The following is an 18,813-nucleotide window of genomic DNA, read 5'->3' on the forward strand; positions in this document are numbered from 1 at the left end:
TCTAGTTTTATGACAGTAGCTCACTGTAAAATGAAAGCTGATTGGCTGATGGTGGCCATGTTTTTGTTTTTTTTCATAACACATATCCACTGATGCAATACACCAAATTTCAGTTAAACCATTTCAGCCTCAGAAACTTCTCCTGAACATACATTTAAAGGTTTGTGCAAATCCATGCAATCAACCATGAGTTGCAGCTGTTTGAATAATTTAAGCTCTGCCCCACAAGGATTGAATGGCATGTCAACATGATTGACGTTTAGACAATTGAAGATACGCAGAAATCCTAGGACCAGTTCACAGAAGTAGGGTTCGAAAGTTATGCAAATGAGCTTCGATTTTTAGAGGGCAGGGCTAAATGGTCCACATATTTTTTATGGACAATGAATCATGAGGGAAAAATGTCACTATTCACCATATTTAATTTTGCAGACATTAGTAGTGCCTCTTTTCGCCCCAAGTGGTCAGTTTGTGTGAGGATGTTCAAGTTATCTTGACAATCGTCACAGTATCGTTCCAGTTTCTTGATAAATTAAGAAGAACTCAAATGGCACAACTTGTTGCAAGATGTGAATCTCCGAGTTAGAGAACAGACAAAGCCTTCTTGTGGCAAATTGCAATACTTTTTTTGCTCTTATTCCAGAATCTTCCAAAAAGAAAGATGTTTTTAAAAAAAAAAAAAAAAAAAAAAAATTCAAAGTACTGGCTCTGTTCCTGGTTGACAAGGAAACCTTCGTTCCTGGGTCTTTTAACTGGGACTGCTTTAAAAGCAAGCTGCCAGAGCCATTTACCACTTCAAAGAGCAAGATACGCTCCCATTTGAACACACACACACACATACATAATCAAAAAAATATATAATAAGCAGGCCACTTTTCCCTTTTTAGGTCTCGCCTTACTTTACTTCAGAGGTACATGGGGTTTTTATTAGTGACTTTCTGGCAAAAGCTGAACAGCAGAAGGTCTCTCCAAGTGCTGTTCCTCACATCAGGCAGACAGCCATATTTCTGCTCTAATGCTGCTGGTGCCATCTGAAACGAATCAGCTAGGCCCGCTGTTGCATATTAGGCTGCAGGGATATGATGGCATATAGGCAGGAAGGCCTACACACACACACACACACAAACACGCACACGGAGACAGGAAGCAATGCCTGTTGCCTGCATTTCCCATGACCCACCTGTAATGCGATTAACTAGAAAGACATCTGTGTTAAGCTCGTCGTCAGTTAAAGAGCTAAAGAGCTGCAGAACAAACAGCTCATGGGATACGAGAGTTAACAAAAGCTAATACAAACTCGATTAATTTTTTTTTTGTCTCTCGTGTACAAATCCACACATATCCAAAAGCGCACTCGAAATGCTTTTCCCCACCCTGGGTATTGCGTAGCGTCAGCTGCAATAAGCTCCAGATGGAAGCTGGATTTCCTCCAGGCAATACTGTGGATGTGGTGAAGAAAGATACACACACACACACACTCACACACACATGCTTAACACAGCCATAAGGTCATAAGAGTGGATCCAGAACACACAAACGAGAGCAGGATGCATAGCTGAATATACAAGTCTAGCCTCAGGGACAGGAATTCTTAAGGAATAAATATAAATGTCCTGTCGCAAAGGAAAACATTAATATTTGACATGAATGTGTTTGTCCAGGACTGATGTGAGTGACAGTAGAAGGAAAGAGCACCAAAGACATTAAGCCACCTCCTCTGTGGCTTCCGGTCGCCTCCGATGATTTCCGTTCCTGAGCTGAAAGCGCAGCTCAGTTTAACCCTGATGATTTTGTCAGCTATGCAGGAACAGGTACACTAAACATCTGTGCCCTGCGCCACAACTCTGAAAGCCATATTGTGCAATGAGCATTAAGCTCCTGGACTGCGGTCAGCTCTTAAGGGAATGCCTCCCCCAGTAACGCTAAATCTGCAAAGAAGGAGCTCCATGGAGGAGTAGCCGTCAGTGCTTAGTACTAAAAATAAAAAGCATTTAGGAGAAAATATTATAGGAAAGGAACTTGTATTATCTCTGGAAGAAATAAACCACTAAGGGGTGTGCTGTTCTAGGAAAATAATCCATGACAAGGTGGTGTGATGTGTCCCAATGTGTTATGATTTCCCAAGTGCTTTATTGCTTGTTTTATCGCCAACGAGTCAAACGACTTGTTTGTTAAAGACCATCGGATTACACTTTCTATTTATGTATAGTTATGGAACGTTTCAAAAAAGCTAGGTCTTGTTGTTGATGATGTTGACAGTCATTTCAAACAAAACAAAACCAAACAAAAACGCAGCTTGTCACGTTACTAAGAAACCGCAAAGCCCTCCATCCTGAAGACATTCCGGCGGTGTACAACTTATTCAGTCCCCCCAGGATTTCGCAATTTTGCGATCGCCGAAACGAACACAAAATCAAGCGAACTCCGCCATATTCGGAGGAGCTTGGAATTTTTCGAAATTACGGAAGAGTTTCCGCAGATTTGGGACAAGACGCGTCATGTGACGTCATCACGACGCGCATTCAGCCAAAGCCCTCTTCGATTCAAGCGCCAACAAACATCACTGCGAAAGACCGTGCGAAAATATTTCGTGCAGTTGCAATTTCGCCAAATTCGAGTAGTTTTCCGCAAAATAAATAAATAAACAAAGCACAAAAAAAAACTCTACGAGTCGCATCTCAAATTCTAGAAGAAATAAACAAACTCAAAATTCAGAAACAATCACAAAAAAACTCTGCGAAATCCTGTACGGTCTGCTTATTGACTTTTACAAAGCACCGACACTGGAGACTCCTTCCAAAATTGCGAAATAAACAGTTACAGTAATCTTCACCATATCAATGTTTACACTTTTTTTTTTTAAAATCTGTCGTATCGAGCGTCCACCACAACTCCCTGCGCAAATTCTTACTATAGAAGTAATAAAGTATTAGAACAAGCCAGAATTCCTGTCCAAGAAAATGAATCAACACCTTCTGACCAATCAGAATCAAGCATTCGATAGCTTTGTGGTATAATCTTTTTTTTTTGGTTATCTTGAATAATACCATGAATTTTTTTTTGAGGTTCTATTATGCCGTCGCTCTCAGGTTTGTACCTCAGGAGAATGTAGAGATGGCAGGTCAGAGGGATGAAAATAATTATATAGGTATACTACATGTACAAATATAGAGCACAAATTATAATCTAAGGTAACATTTGTAATCAGGTCTGCGAGCGTTGCCGTTTATACTCCGGACGTGTCCGGTGATGCAGACAGAAATGGGCCGAGCGATGTGTGTGGTTAGTGGTGATGCTTACTTTGGGTAAAAGTAAGAGGTGGAAATAACTTCTGTGGTGTGAAGCAAGGAAGTGTGGTGCGATGTTTTTGTCTCTTTAATAGCAGCTCATTTTCTTTTACCAGTTTGCTTGTTTTAATGTGTGTGGTGATGACTTTTCGAAAATAGCAGGTCAATAATGCCGAGTAGGAGGAACAAAGTGAGGGTGAAGCAAATAAACTCTTTCCACTCGATCTTTATTGGTTATTCATATCCTTTCACCAATAAAGTCTCTCTGCAACGGTTTTAAGAGATCTTTTCTACTTTTAGCACTGATGCTCCTTGGTCTGTGAAAATGGATCTTCCAAACAACTTCATGTGTACTGTCTAAAATGAGTTGTAAATTTGTGGATAGTACTTAAATTGATTCACATTTGGGGTTTTCGACACTCATGTGTAACAGCAAAGTGCATAACCTGCTGTTTCCCATGGGAAAGTAGTGACTTCCCAGAACCGACCCTGTGTGCTGTTCCTGCAAAAACAATTAGCTGAATGACCAGTGGGGTGTTCATCTCTGCCAGAAGTGTGTACTACTAAGGGACTTAACAGACTACAGACCTTGCTATTGCGCAACACAAGCGCACTGAAAATCAACGGCGGACATGACGGGCATGTAGAAGTATTGGCTTCAAAAAGTTGGCTCTGCTTATGCAACTGTTTCTTGAATTCCGTAATATTTGTGTGGCTGTCTAAGAGATTTATTTTAGACCTACTTTAAGTCATGGAGAAGGTCTGAACTACTTTCTGCTTTTTTCAATTTAGTTTGGTGTTGTCAGAAGACGCAAGTGAGCCAAAACCACTCATTCGTCTTCAGCAACCGCGGGATCCGTAGTGGATCTAGAGCCTATCCCGGGAAGATAGGGTGCGAGGCGGAGACGGAAGGTGGAGTCGCAAATCCACCTACCAGCATGTTTTTGGGAAGTGGGAGAAAACCGGAGGTCCCAGAGGAAACCCTCACGGACCACTGGGGAAACATGCAAAACTCCACACAGCTGGATCAAGGACTCTGGAGCCGTGAAGACGTTGGTCCAGTGCTACCCACTGCATCGTTATGCCTCCCCAAAACCAAATCAGATTTTTTAAAATTGAAACATGGAGTGTTAGAATTACATATAAGCAACACAACCATATCCTGTTTTAGCACTCCAAGAGTCAGTTATAAAGTAGTTATAAAGAAATCTTGCTTCATCTCCACATACGCTCTCTGAGATACCTTATCCAGAGACAGGTTACTGCAAGTCAAATTGCACTGGGGCTGCTGGGGCTTTCTTGGAAATTCTTCATGGACCAGTGAATACAATCTTGGACCAGTGCGTGAACCAAAAAGGCATCTGCACTGGCATCTGCAGCGCTCCCCATTTTGCACAGATCTCTAAACAGGACTCTTGCGCAAGTCCCTCTTCCTTTGCAAGCCTGCAGACAAGTATTTGACCAAGTCTCTGAACAGGATTTCTACAGTGAATTGTCTCCACACCACGTTCCTTACTTTGGTGACGTAAATTCTTTAATATTATTACTACTGACAGCAAGGTGTGGGGGGTATATTTTGCAATAGGAAGGAAATGATCTCTCTTGAGTATCATGGAATAGTGGTGCAGGAGGTAGAATTGCCAAGTCACAGCTCTAGTGTTCCAGGGTCACATGTTCTCCCTGTTCTTCATGGGAGCCCTCCAAGTTCTAGGGTTTTCTCCCACCGCTCAAAGGTACGAGTACTGGCAACTCTAAACTGCCCCAAAGTGTGAAAGAGCATGTGAATGTGTGTATACATGCTGTCCTGGGATACTGGCATCCCATCCAGGGTGTACTCCCACCTCGGTATTCCCAGATCCGCCGTGACCAGAATAAAGATGTTCCTGAAGATGAATGAAGAAATGATCACAATGGACAGAATTCCGAATGACAAAATTTGTCAAATAAACATAAAAGTATGTGATTTTTGGAAGATCGATATTCAAACAGTGAAACTACATTTAAAAAAAACATGTTCACAAATAAGTATTGCGTTTAACACGCCACGCTGATACTAAGCCCAGCTCTACTTTATATTCGTTGTCTGACTTTATATTCATTGTCTGTCTGCTCACAAGTTCACTGAATTCATTGTTGTGCCCCGAGAGTTCTTTACCCTTCTGCATGCTGACCCATGCTCCATGGTGACAACCGTTCGCAAACATCCCGCTCCACTAGAGCCTTTTATACACAATATCCATCAATGTGTAAACATAATGCACCCTCTGTCAGAATCGATGACGTAACAAGACAGATGGGTTCAAGGAGAAGGCATTGCCATTCATTGTCTGATTTTAGAAACTCAATGAGGTGAAGAAAATAGATCGAAATAGATAAGCTCAGAGCGTCATCAGAGCGAATCATGGCTCAAGAAAACAATCTTAACTGATTGAAGCTTTATTTTGTTATTACAAGCTGACAATTGAGCAGTCCTGGCAGGAACATGCATTATTTCTTTATGTATGTTTTAAATGGTTTTCTAAGCACAACAGGACTTACAAATACAAAATAATGTTTATTACAAAAGCCATTCTGTTTAGAACAGCAATAATTTATTATACACATACATATACACACACACACACACATACATAAGAGTATATACACATATACTCAAACAAATACAGCTGCATGTATATATATATATATATATATATATATATATATATATATATATATATATATATATATACACACAGCTGTATTTGTTTAAGAGTTAGGACTTGATTATGGTGATGGTTCAGATCACTCATAATGGGACAGAACAGAAATGACCCAAACATCACAAAAGCATTGGGCTGGACATTGGTGCCATCTGCTGGCAGTTTGAACACTAATTCTTGTGGCATTACAATATTGCCAGTATAATGTGGAAATGAATGTTCGACATATAAGCTTATTGACTTAAGTTACATCCTGTCTGGGCCGAACATCCGACAACATTACATGTACATTTCACCTGCTGTGAAACATAATTCACCTCAAACCACTGTCCTGTTTATAGCACTTATCAGCAGAAAGAAGAGAATTATGGAGATGAGGAAGCAGGTGAGAATGGTGATGACGATAGATGAGGATGGAGATGAAGATGGGAATTAGGATGGAGTAAGGATGGGGAACAGGATGGAGATGATTATGGAGATGAGGAAGCAGATGAGGTTGGGAATGAGGCTGGGGATGATTATGGAGATGAGGAAGCTGATGAGTATGGAGATGAAGATGGGGATAAGGATGGAGATGTGGATGGGGATGAGGATGGTCATGAGGATGGAGTAAAGATAGATATAGGGATAAGGATGAGGTGAAGTAAGGACAGGGTTGAGAATTTGGATCAGGATGGGAATGAGGATGGAGATGATTATGGAGATGAGGAAGCTGATGAGGATGGAGATGAAGATGGGGATACGGATAGGGAGGTGGAGGGGGATGAGGATGGAGTAAAGATAGGGATGAGGATGGAGATGATTATGGAGATGAGGAAGCAGATGAGTTTGAGAATGAGGATGGAGATGAAGTTGGGGAGAAGGATGGGATGAGGATGGAGATGATTATGGAGATGAGGAAGCAGATGAGGTTGGAGATGAAGATGGGGATAAGGATGGAGATGTGGATGGGGATGAGGATGGAGATGAAGATGAGGATGGAGTAAGGATGGAGATGTGGATGGGGAACAGGATGGGAATGAGGATGGAGATGATTATGGAGATGAGGAAGCAGATGAGGTTGGGAGTGAGGATGGAGATGAAGTTGGGGAGAAGGATGGAATGAGGATGGGATGAGGATAGCATGAAATGGAGATGATGATGGGGATGTTGATGAGGATGGGTGCAGGATGGAGATGAGAAAGGGAATGGAGATGAGGGTGTAGATGAGCTTGGGGATGATGATCGGTGGAGTTGTGGAGACTTTGGCCAAAATCTGGACCATGTCTTTTAGCTTAAGCAGCACTTTCAGAGATTCAGAGCACCTTTGGGGATTTATGGTGGAGATCATTGAGGAGGCTTCAGTAACTCTAAGAAGGTGTTGTGGTCTGGACTGAGATCTACAGGTAAGCGTGATTTTTTATCCTTTACGGTTCTCAGGATGGGATATCTGCTCACTAACAACACACATGTCTCCAGATGGCCCTGCTCAGCAGCCTGTGCACAAGTCACACACACACACAAATATAACAAAATCATACAGTTTAGTTTAACTGCCTGTACATTATACATTAGCATATCTTTTAGACTTAGATGGTCTGCTTGTCTGGCAGTAAACCTCTGGTTATATATAAGTATGATTCATGCCTACCACAGACATTGATCATGTTTTACCTTATGCAGAGATGTTGATCCATCATCATCCGTTAAGCCAGGATCAGCTCCGTGTTTCAGCAGCAGTTGGACGATGTTGATGTGGCCACAGTAGGCGGCTCTGTGCAGAGCGGTGGCGCCACCGTGTGTCTGAGAATTGGCACAGGCGCCATGATCCAGGAGCAACTCACACACCGGCTGGTGAGCTGCTCGACTGGCGTAGTGCTGCAACACAAATCACCGAGTTACAATAATGAGAAGAAAACGGACAAGCTCTCTCGGTCATATCAGTTCAAGGAGTCATCATGCACTGATAAAATAACTGACTAAATAAAAGCCAGTCTGACCATCAACATGCAAATCGAATAATATATTTCCGAATACGGAATGAGGAAGAAGCCAGCAAAAGATTTTGGCCAAAAATAACATTTCAGAGTTACTGAATAATACTCTGGAAGATACAAAATGGGGTTACTGCTGACCAAAGCGGTGTATCCAGCCTGGTCCTTCATATTCGGATCCGCTCCTTTTTTCAAAAATGAACGGACCCTCTCCAAATCGCCACCCAGAGCTGCCGACCATATGCCTGTGGGAAAAAAATGCATGTAAACATGTGATAATACTGCAAATCAGAAAGTGGCCTAAAGGACATGAGGTTTTAAATGTCACCTCTCTCATAGTCCATCTCATCTAGAGTTTGATGGACGCTTGGGGTTGAGCCGTGATCGCTGCAGGAGCACTGATTCCCATGGGAGGCCATGCTGAATTCTTTAACTGAACTCTTTTGCTGTTAAAACACTGGATATTTAATGAGAGAAGAGATGAGTGTGTTAAAAGACAGGACGCACTCAAGTGTCAGACACTTTCAGTTGTACAGTGTTTTCTCCTTCTCGTGGTTATGTTTTCTTCCGCTTTTCACATTTACAAACTGAAAGCAGTGGTAGATTTACATCACTGTCAGTCTGTGTGCCCCATTGCCTGGGCCCAGTTGTTCAGAAGTAATCTGATCGGATTTCGGCTATCAGATCAAATCTTGAAAATGGGTTGTTCAGGAAAAAAAAAAAAAGGATTATGAAATCAGATTAGATCATGTAATCCAATCTTTGCTTTTGATCAAACCTTCAGTATGTGGTGTTCAAAACTTTTCAGCAGGATTGGGATACCCGTTATCCAAAAACTCAGGATTATCCTGATCCCAGTAGAAGGGTGGATTCACTGAGGATATATCCGGAACAAAATGGAATAAAACTTTCAAATTGGTCAAATAGTACAACGTTTGTATCATGTAGTATATACATTTATTTATACTTTGCACTTGATTTGTTTAACCGTTACAGTCATAATGTAGATAAAGTAGACATTAGGCTCCCAATGAATCCTTTCAGTACAGTAAAGTAGAAAAGAAAAAAAAATTTTGTCCCCATAAATAATCCCCCAGTCAATACCAAATATATTTAATTTTAACTGTCATTTGTCACTGTATATTAATTACAATGACTCGATCGTCAGAAATGAACCAGTCAAAAGTAGTTTCTAATAATTGCGTCCCTTATTGCTCTCCACATACGAAGAAATCTGAATGTCCTTATTTCGTTAATTATTGGACATGTAGACTTTTTATGATTTAAAACATGTGTTCAAAATTTCCACAATGTATTTGTGAATAATGTAGATTGGTTTGTTTGTAGGAAGGTGATGTTTGTATTGTTTTATTGTGCTGTTTTCTGTCTCTTCAAATAAAAACACTTAAAGTGACCCCATGTTGGTTAATCTACCTGTTGTTCTTTACATAGCTAGTAGCCTACATGTAGTCCGGTTTAGAGCACTAGTAATCCGGATTTGGTAACCTTGAAAGGTTTGTATCTGGATCAGGGTGATCTGATCCAATCCAATGCTGCTTTGAAAAACCGTCACAAAAGTAGGATGGACTATTTGATCCTGGATAGCAAAACGTGGGATTTTCAAATCCGGATCATACTTTTTGAACAACTGGGCCCTGGGGGATCAAAAAAGGGTCGTGGTCTCAAGATTGGCAACTGCCACCCTTGGAATAAGCTCTACCAAGTCTGACCAGTGATAGCAGTGTAGGTATTTTGAGGAGACAACTAGGAAGCAAATACTGTAATGTCGTTATGTAATCGTTAAAACAACAAACAAATCAGATCTCATACCAATGCAACTTTTCCTTCTACAAAACGAGGAGGTGCCACCCCTTAGGGTGCTCTTGCCCAACCATAAGACAGGATAGAACGTTTTGTATCAAAAGTGTATAGTACAAGCTACAAAATGCTTTAATTACCAGTCACTAAAGCGAATTGATATGAAATATTTTAGTCACCATGCTCTGTTTTCATCCGGTTTTAGTTTTTAATAATGAGCTACTTGACTTGACTTGACTTGCACGTGCAGCCAGCGGTCGTTAGCATAGCCCACAATTCACTTTAACTAGAACTACAACTTCGCGCCTAATTAGCAACCTAGCTCATTTCCAAAACCGAAATTTAACCGAATTTATTCTTATGCCGGTCAGAAGCTTATATTTAAAAAAAAATAAATTAATGAGCTAAAATAGACACAAAACCGGAGAAAATATCTACAACCGGCGCAAGTAAACAAACCGAGGTTTAATCCCGATTGACTCGGTACTTCTTCTTCTTTTTGTTTTTAATGGCAAACCACTAAAGGTGCATTACCGCCACCTACTGGACTGGAGTGTGGGCAGGAGATTGGCAGGTAGAAAGAGAAAAAAATTAATAAATAAATGATATTTTTTTAAATAAATAAATAAATAGATAAATAAATAAATAAATAAATATAATAATAATAGTGATAATAATAATACTAATACTAAAATTAAATTTAAAAACCCCACTAATAATAATACCAAAACGAGGCGGGGCGGGCTTTCAACCATGACGCTTCGGAAAGGCCTTAACGAAAATTTTTATATTGTGGTAGGGAGCGAGCCCATTGGCCACGTAGTTAATAAGGGTGACGTTTTAACCACGTCATACCCCCACCCCCCACCCCCCCAGAGAATGGTGCATAACTGCTGAAAACCCCCTGTTAGCGTTATCGGTAATGAACGCGGTGCGATTTAGCATTACGGTTCATAGCCATCGTTCATTTAGTTTAAACGTCAACTCCTTTATTTCCGTAAGTATCTGCCCTAGCTAGGCCATTGTGTTTTTTGGTATCAACAGCACTGCTTTCCTTTTTAAAACAGCTCATGACTACCAGCATGGCTTGGCTCTGGTCTGCGTGAAGTGGGCCTGGGACGGTTCAGATCTGGGTGAACAGGACCCCGCACCCAGCGCGAAACGTCGGCAAAACAGTCTCAATCGTTTCTGCTCCGTTTCTGCCTCCAAAAGCTTCGGTTTTTAAAATATTAGACGTTGAATTATGGTGCGGTGCCGCCAGGTACCGTTACTTTTATATGTTAGCAAAGAAATCAGGCCTAAACTAGGCAAGACCCCCCCCCCCCCCCCCCCCCCAAAGACCTACAGTATAAAATACATTAGACATGTTCAAGAATTTCTTGTCCAGTATTTAGGAAAACGTAATTATTTATCTGACAGTTTTCAGTTTATCTTAATTAAGGTGTTATTTATTTATTTATTTATTTATTTATTTATTTATCTATCTATTTGAAACAAATTTGAATAATGTTTTGGTTATTATTAGAAATAAATGAGCTGGAGCATATCCTGTCATGTGTATTATACATTCACTGAGCATTTTATTAGGAACACTATAGTAATACTGGGTAGGGCCGTTACATGAAGAATTTGCACTCGATTCTTCATGTAACGGATTCCACCAGATGTTGGAGACGTTCCTGTGAGATTCTGGTCCGTGTCGATGTGCCTGCATCATGCGATCCTGCAGATTTTTCATTCATCAGACCAGGCTATTTGGTCTGCTGTTGTAGCCCATCTGCCTCAAGGTTTGACCTGTTGTGCACTCTGAGATGGTTTTCTGCTCACTACAATTATACAGTGTTTATCTGCGTCTCTGTATCATTTCTGTCCGTTCGAACCAGTCTGGCAATTCTCCTTTGCGTTTTCATCCACAGAACTACTGCTTCTTTATTGCACCATTTTACGTAAACTCTAGAGACTGTTGTTGTAGAAATACTCAGACCAGCCTGTCTGGCACCAACAATCACGCCACGGTCAGAATCACCTGAGATCACGTTTTTTCCTCCATTCTGATGGTTGACGTGAACGTTACCTGAAGCTGCTGGCCCGTATCTGTATGATGATGGGCATTGCACTGATGCCACATAATTGCATGAATTAGTAGGTGTAGATAAATAGTGTTCAGTGAGTGTATGTGTGGTTGAGTAGTATCTACTACATCCATCCATCCATCTTCTACCGCTTACTCCTTCAGGGTCGCGGAGCCTATCCCAGGGAGCATCGGGCACAAGACGGGGTACACCCTGGACAGGGTGCCAATCCATCGCAGGGCACAATCACATACACACTCACACACCCATTCATACACTACGGACACTTTAGACACGACAATCAGCCTACCATGCATGTCTTTGGACATGCAACCTACACACACAGGGTCACAGTGGGAATCACACCCCCAACCCTGGAGGTGTGATATTAGTATTATCTAATATCGAATTATTTAATATTAGTATTATCCATTTATTTTATTGAGTCACCATACATGAAAAAACATGTTAAATTTTGAAAAGTATTAATGTTACGGATGTACAGGTGCATCTCAAAAAATTTGAATATCGTGGAAAAGTTAGGGGTTTTTTTCCCCCCTCGTAATTTAATTTAAAAAGTGGAACTTTCATATTATTCTAGATTCATTACACATAAAGTGAAATATTTCAAACCTTTTTTTTTTGTTTTGTTTTAATCTCGATGATTACGGCTTACGGCTCATGGAAATGAAAAATCCAGTACCTCAGAATATTAGAATAAAGAATTTATAATACAGAAATGTCGACCTGATGTCGCTCTAATCAGTTAATTAACTCAAAACACCTGCAAAGGTTTCCTGAGACTTTCAAAAGAACTGCACTGTTGCTCGGTGGTCTAAAGTCCTCTTTTGCGATGAAAGTGAATTTCATTTGGATCATTTCAAAAAATACATTTTTCCACGATATTCAGATTTTTTTGAGATGCACCTGTAGTGATATTAAAATTAGACAGGTAAAATTACAAATCTGCTGTTGATTGTTGATTTTTTATTTATTTATTTATTTATTTTATTTTTTTTGCAGGAACAGGTGAAGTATGCAGTCCTGGATGTCTGCTCTAATATCTGTCCTAATGCTAAGTACAGTCAGTGCTTTGTCCCTCAAAGGTTTCTACGGTACATAATTTTGGTTGATTGCCCAACAGTGGGATCTGAAAGAAATATTTATACCTGCTTTTACGTGCTGTTGAATTCTCTTCACTCTCTTTTTGCTTGAAAGTTTGTGAACCCTAAAGATTTTCCTACACTTCTGCATAATTATGACCTAAAACATCAGCAGATTTTGACACAAGTCCTAAAAGTAGATAAAGAGAACCCAGTTAAACAAATGTGACAAAAATATCATACTTGGTCATTTATTTATTAAAATGAGCCAATATTACATATTTATGCAGATACATAGAAAATGCTAAGGAGTCCACAAACTTTCAAGCACCACAGTAAGTCGTAAATCTAAAATATTTAGTTGTTTCTCATGCTTGTTTTTTTTTTTTTTTTTTAAAAACTACCTCTCAAACCTGTATAGAAAGTTGTCATGTTCATGTAAAGGGGTAAAATGACAAAAAAAAAACAGCAAAAAAAAACAGTAACCTCAAACAAAGTAAGTCATTATTAGCTGACGTTTTGTGTAACTGAAAGAAAAAAAAAATCTTAATCTGTAATAATTTGCTGTTTTGTCTGCTAACCGTATCTGTCCTCTTTGTCTCGCAGTTCCACCCCTTAATTACTGCTACACAGAAGACTCCTGTAGTAAGTCCCAACAACTTTTCCTTTAAAAAAAAAAAAAAAAAAAAAAATCAGTAATAAATAAATACAGAAACGTACAAAGTCACATGACCTTTACTGACGATACCAATATCGGGCCTCTTTTAATCTTTCAGTAAAGTTGTGTGTAAATGTTTGAGTAAGCCTAATCAAATTAAAATATCCAGAAAGTTTGGGAAATGCTGATTTTCTTCATACTTTCGTGTGTACAGTCCTCTCCGAAAGTATTGGAACTGCAAGGCCAGTTTCCTTGTTTTCGATATACACCGAAGACCTTTTTGTTTGAGCGCAAAAGATGAACATGAGACGATGAAGAGATCATAATTTCAGCTTTCTTTTCCTGGTATTTACCTCTAGTGTTTTAGTGACATAAGGTATGCCAACTGCTTGACGTAGTGCGTGTTGTAACCCTAACATTAACACTGGATGCATTGAATTTTTAAGGTAAAGGCTGAAATGCAGAAGTTGGAAGTTATTTTGACTCACTCCAATGCCTGTAAAAATATTTAATAATATATAATGTCTATAATAATAAGCGAGCGGTACATCTTCCGTCAGCGGAGGTATCTGTTTACAGATTACAGCTACGCGCAGACGGACAGGTCCGTCCTCCGTTTACAAAATCATTTCTTTTGTCGTAATTAAATGATTAGTTTCATTTGTCTTAATTTATGGGTTGGTGTTGGCCCGCTTTGTTTATATTTCATATTCTTTAAATGACTGGTTTTGTATGACAGGTCCATATAACTGGGTGAAAATGTTTCCTACCTGCATCGCCAAAGAATCGGGGCTACACTCTCCCATCAACCTGCAACGTGTTGTTATTAAGAACAACTCCATCGATCCTCTGGAGCTGCAAGGCTTCGATGTGCCTCAGAAGTCTTGGACTGTAGTCAATGTCCGGGACACTGGTACGCACCACTGACCGTAATAGTGACATCATAACACAATGGCTATGCTAGGTTATAGTCATGGTAAAGCTAAGTGACGTAAAAAAAAAAAGTGAAGGTGACGTGAAGTAAGTAGCATTTAAAGTAGGACGCTGTGCTCAAAGGGCAACAACAGAAACAAGAATTTAAATAAAGAATTGAAAGAATTTGAGTAACAAGTAAAGTATAGAATTAATTTAAGCAATTGCATTAAAGAATCAATCAAATAAACTATCATTTAAAAAAAAAAAAGGTTGAAAAAATAGTCATAAAACATTTCTGAAAGTCAGACAGTCTAAGGCCTTACTGAACAAACCATAAAAAATGTAAACCTTCAACAAGTGATTCTATGTTTTATTACTTTAGATTATTACAGTAGTATTTTTAGTAGTACTTCTTTATTTTTTATCTTATAATTTAATGTTTCTAATATATATGTGTATAATAGTATTATCATATTAATGGTCGCTAAGTGTTAACAAATTGTACTGCTTATATTGTAACATTTATTTCGTTTACTTTTCACAGAGTTTTGCTACAGATTAAATTTTGTGTGTGTGTGTTTAGTTGTTGTGAAGTTTCAAGCAGGCATGACTGTAAAAGGTGGCAGCATAAAGCATAATTACCGAATCGTAGAGATGAGATTCCACTGGGGTTCGAATACGACCAACGGATCAGAGCATAAACTCGATGCTCGCAGGTTCCCTATGGAGGTGCACATACATACGCACGCGCACACACGCACACATACACAGGGGTTGTGTTCTCATCCACCTGAATGCACATTAATTCAGTTTTCCAGATACTCACTTATGTTATTGATGTTATAAATAAATTGTCACGCGTTTGAGTGTGTGTGTGTGTGTGTGTGTGTGTGTGTGTGTGTGTGTGTGGGTTGTTAGATGCAGATTGTGGGTGTGGCTCCTGGATTCGCTGACGTGGAAGCTGCTTCTGTTGTGCAGTCAGGCCTGCTTATAATGGGGGTCTTCATTGATGTAACGTCGTGATCTTTTACTATTTATCATGGGACTGAGAGAAGGAACAACAATCACTGATCCTGAATAGGGGGAAAAAACATTTCCCAAACACTTAAACATTCAGTTGAGGCACACTGGTTAAAGTCCTTGAGAGTATGATGTAAAACATTACAATTATTAGTAAGATGCCAACTTAATGCTATATTAAACACGCAGCGATGTTTTGAACTTGCTGATCAGATTAATCTGAGCACTATGTGGGCGTGGCTTAATATTCAAATGAGCACTTGGTCCAAAAATCCAAGGCAGCCTGAACACATAAAGACAGCAGGCAGGCATACACAGACAGACAGATAACGAAAGGCACAGTCAGGGAGGCACAGACAAAATGGCAGCGACAGACAGACATGGCTAGACAGACAGATTAGCAGCATTGGCCTTATCACTGGCGTGAATGAAGGTTATTCAGCTTTATGCATGATTAGCCCCTCCCGCTTCATCAAAAAGGGGAGATATTCTGGTGACGTAAATGTAGGCATTGAAAAACCAGCCATTATTCAGACATTGTGCAGTCACAGTTTAACTTCTCCTGGGGCTTTACGTTTCTGTTATGGTGATCAGAAAGCTTGAACCGAATGTTTATGAAATGATAGCGTGCACATGTTTGCTTTGTTTTCAGATTGCCTCTGAGGAGAATCAAGCTTTTAAAGCCATAGCCCATGCGGTGCTCAACGTCCCATACCCAGGTAAATCGAAAAGCGTTATAATCGTTCACGTTGTACACTCCACCCACTTCTCGTTTTGTTTTCCAGGGGATTCAGTAAGTGCGAGTCCTCCGGCATTGTCGCACCTCCTTCCTGAGGATGGTACATTCTATCAGTATCACGGAGGCCAGACGACTCCGCCCTGCCGCCAGACGGTGACTTGGATTGTGTTTGAGAAGCCCATCTTCATCTCCAGAAAGCAGGTAAACAAGCACAAACAAAACAAGCCCAACAATAAAATACACACAGACAACTAGCAGCAAGGAATGTCTTTACTTTGTATTCGTTATTGAAAACTAATGTAAGTTTATACTTAGCTAGGCAATACCTTCCATCAAAGCAGAGTTAATTATAAACTGCACAATCCGAGTGAAAAGGGTGAGGCCTCACGTACATCAGATCAGAGCTGCTATAGATCATGTTGTCTCGGAGCGTCGGCTGCCTTAAGTATACAGTATCTTTCATAATTTTTTCCATTATTCATCTCTTACCAAGAGATGAATCTTGTCACGTTGTCTCAGAGGAAGAGAAGGAAATAAAAATAAGGTAAAACTTTCTGTATGGAGACATTTAATAATTTATGGAAGGTGTCTCCCGTGTCAGTGTTTGAAACAGTCAGAGGTGAAAATCTGTCAATTTAACCATAAATAAAAAGCACAAAAATGTATACAGTGAATTATGGCATTGTCATTGGCAAATTACTGTTGTTTAAGAGAAATAAAACACCTGTGATGTTATAGGAAAACGGTAATATCCGCTTCATCACACCGCTCTGTCACTGATTGTTTTCTTATAACAGCATGCTCCGGAGTGTTTTATTCCTTAGTTACGCTTGGACATCAGCACCCAGAGTTCTGGCTTGATAGCACTGTGTGGCTCTGACACACAATTTCAGAGCATACTGAATGTGGCCATGTTTGAATTATTTACTAACTAATTTGTTTTGTTTAACATGTGAAAAGGTTTCTTCTTCTTCTTCTTCTTCTTCTTCAAGGCGTATGTAAACTTATGACCTCTACTGTGTTATACTGCCTAGCTGCTTGTCAGTCAGAAACAGCTGAGAAAGACTTGCCCTTTTACTTTTTGATCTGTTTCAGCATTTGCCGTTCATCACACAACTGTATTACTCAGATGAAAACGACACTGTGAAGAAGTTGCTGGTGGGTAACTATCGTTTCATCCAGCCCAGCTTGAACCGCCAAATCTTTGTTTCTTCTGCTGTGAAGATCCGCTCGGCGAGCGGAGCCGCTCTGAGCCAGCGCACGCTCTTCATCCCCCTCCTCATCCTCGCCAGCGAGCTGTCTCACACGATGCTTTAAACCAGGCGTGTTTGATCTCATGCAGAATTAATTGGAATGAAATCCTGCACCCACGCCAGCACTTTTGCAGATTGGAAGCAATAGCTTCAATGTAGCGTTTATCATAATATAATAAAAGTATTAACGCTAAAACGAAGGATTTCTTTTACTAAGTGCTATGGCCTCATGGGAGTCATATGATTCCGTATTAACTTAGAGAAAATAACCCAAGCCTTAGAATTCTACACATGTGCAATGAATGTATCTCTTTAAAAAAAAATATATTGTTCTGTGCAATGTTTGATTGTTCTATCGACTGCTGCTAGTTAACGATGTTAAATGTTAACGATGTTCAGATAATTTCAGTTAGTTTGTGTTTCTGTTTTTGACTACCTCAGGAACATCGTTATTAGTGTTAAATGATGCACAGTACAGAAAAGTGCATGTTTTTTTTTTTTTTTTTTGTAAATTAATGTTATTTATGGCAAGCAGGTACAAAAATATAAAGAAGAGAAAGCATAAGCTGAATGAAGCATGTATAAATGCGCCTCAGATGTCACAATTTCCTGTGTTTGAAGACTCTGTTCCAGTGCGTTAGAAGACTTATAAGATCAGAACATAAACGACTTTATGCTATAGTTATGCCTTCAGACAGAGGTCTTGGTTGTTGTATTGCATTGAGATTGTTCTGTGAGTTGTAGGAAATTTGAGTTAATACCCTTGAAGCTCTGTTTGCACCCTGAATAAAGACTGGGCATTAGTCAATATGTGCATCTCAGAAAATAGTCATGTATGTGCACACTTTTTAACATGGTTCTAACATTTCCATAGACACTTGCTGTTTGTACAGATTAAGAGTGATCCCTACTAACTTTACAAGTTAGTAAAGTCGTTAAAGTAGTCAAATGAGCTCTTTGATGATCTAGCCCTTTTTTACATTCGAGCCCCTGCCCCTGAGGAATTCTCTGCACGTCCCTGGACAGGTCCGTATGAAACGATTCAAACGTTTTACAGGTGCGTTCCTGATTACACCAAGTGCTACTCTCCCATCAACTTGGAAGCTCAAAGTCTTGACGTGTTATTTAGGCAAGTTTCAAATCTATCCGTTTGCTATCACGTTCTTAGTAAATGAGTCCCTAGAATAACCGTGCTTACCAGCATCGTAATTAATGCTTTAATGTGTAAATGTGGCACTTAATGTTTTCAAGGGCAATCGGTGAATGCGTCACC

General features: G+C 39.8%; 2 protein-coding genes across 5 annotated transcripts; one reads left to right on the forward strand and one right to left on the reverse strand.

Annotated features, from left to right (window-relative positions):
- Nucleotides 1-7,314: 7,314 nt before the first annotated feature.
- On the reverse strand, nucleotides 7,315-10,316 carry ankrd39 (ankyrin repeat domain 39). 3 transcript variants are annotated; one of them, XM_017466967.3, is made up of 5 exons: nucleotides 10,240-10,316; nucleotides 8,291-8,419; nucleotides 8,104-8,207; nucleotides 7,643-7,846; nucleotides 7,315-7,465 (listed from the first exon to the last, which is right to left on the reverse strand). In XM_017466967.3, exons 2-5 carry the CDS (start codon nucleotides 8,379-8,381, stop codon nucleotides 7,316-7,318), a joined length of 549 nt encoding a protein of 182 aa, XP_017322456.1. In that variant the 5' UTR covers nucleotides 8,382-8,419; nucleotides 10,240-10,316; the 3' UTR covers nucleotide 7,315. The 3 variants fall into 3 exon arrangements, with proteins under 3 accessions (XP_017322456.1, XP_017322455.1, XP_017322454.1); XM_017466966.3 differs by having other exon boundaries at nucleotides 9,960-10,275; XM_017466965.3 differs by having other exon boundaries at nucleotides 9,793-10,275.
- Nucleotides 10,317-10,646: 330 nt separating this feature from the next.
- Nucleotides 10,647-18,350, forward strand: car15 (carbonic anhydrase 15). Of its 2 annotated transcripts, XM_017466872.2 has the most exons (9): nucleotides 10,647-10,777; nucleotides 12,876-12,967; nucleotides 13,562-13,600; nucleotides 14,353-14,526; nucleotides 15,112-15,257; nucleotides 15,447-15,539; nucleotides 16,201-16,267; nucleotides 16,334-16,488; nucleotides 17,383-18,350. In XM_017466872.2, exons 2-9 carry the CDS (start codon nucleotides 12,889-12,891, stop codon nucleotides 17,602-17,604), a joined length of 975 nt encoding a protein of 324 aa, XP_017322361.1. In that variant the 5' UTR covers nucleotides 10,647-10,777; nucleotides 12,876-12,888; the 3' UTR covers nucleotides 17,605-18,350. The 2 variants fall into 2 exon arrangements, with proteins under 2 accessions (XP_017322361.1, XP_017322362.1); XM_017466873.2 differs by lacking the exon at nucleotides 15,447-15,539.
- Nucleotides 18,351-18,813: the final 463 nt, after the last annotated feature.

The sequence above is a fragment of the Ictalurus punctatus genome, chromosome 5 (genome assembly GCF_001660625.3).
Source record: "Ictalurus punctatus breed USDA103 chromosome 5, Coco_2.0, whole genome shotgun sequence".
NCBI lineage: Eukaryota > Metazoa > Chordata > Actinopteri > Siluriformes > Ictaluridae > Ictalurus > Ictalurus punctatus.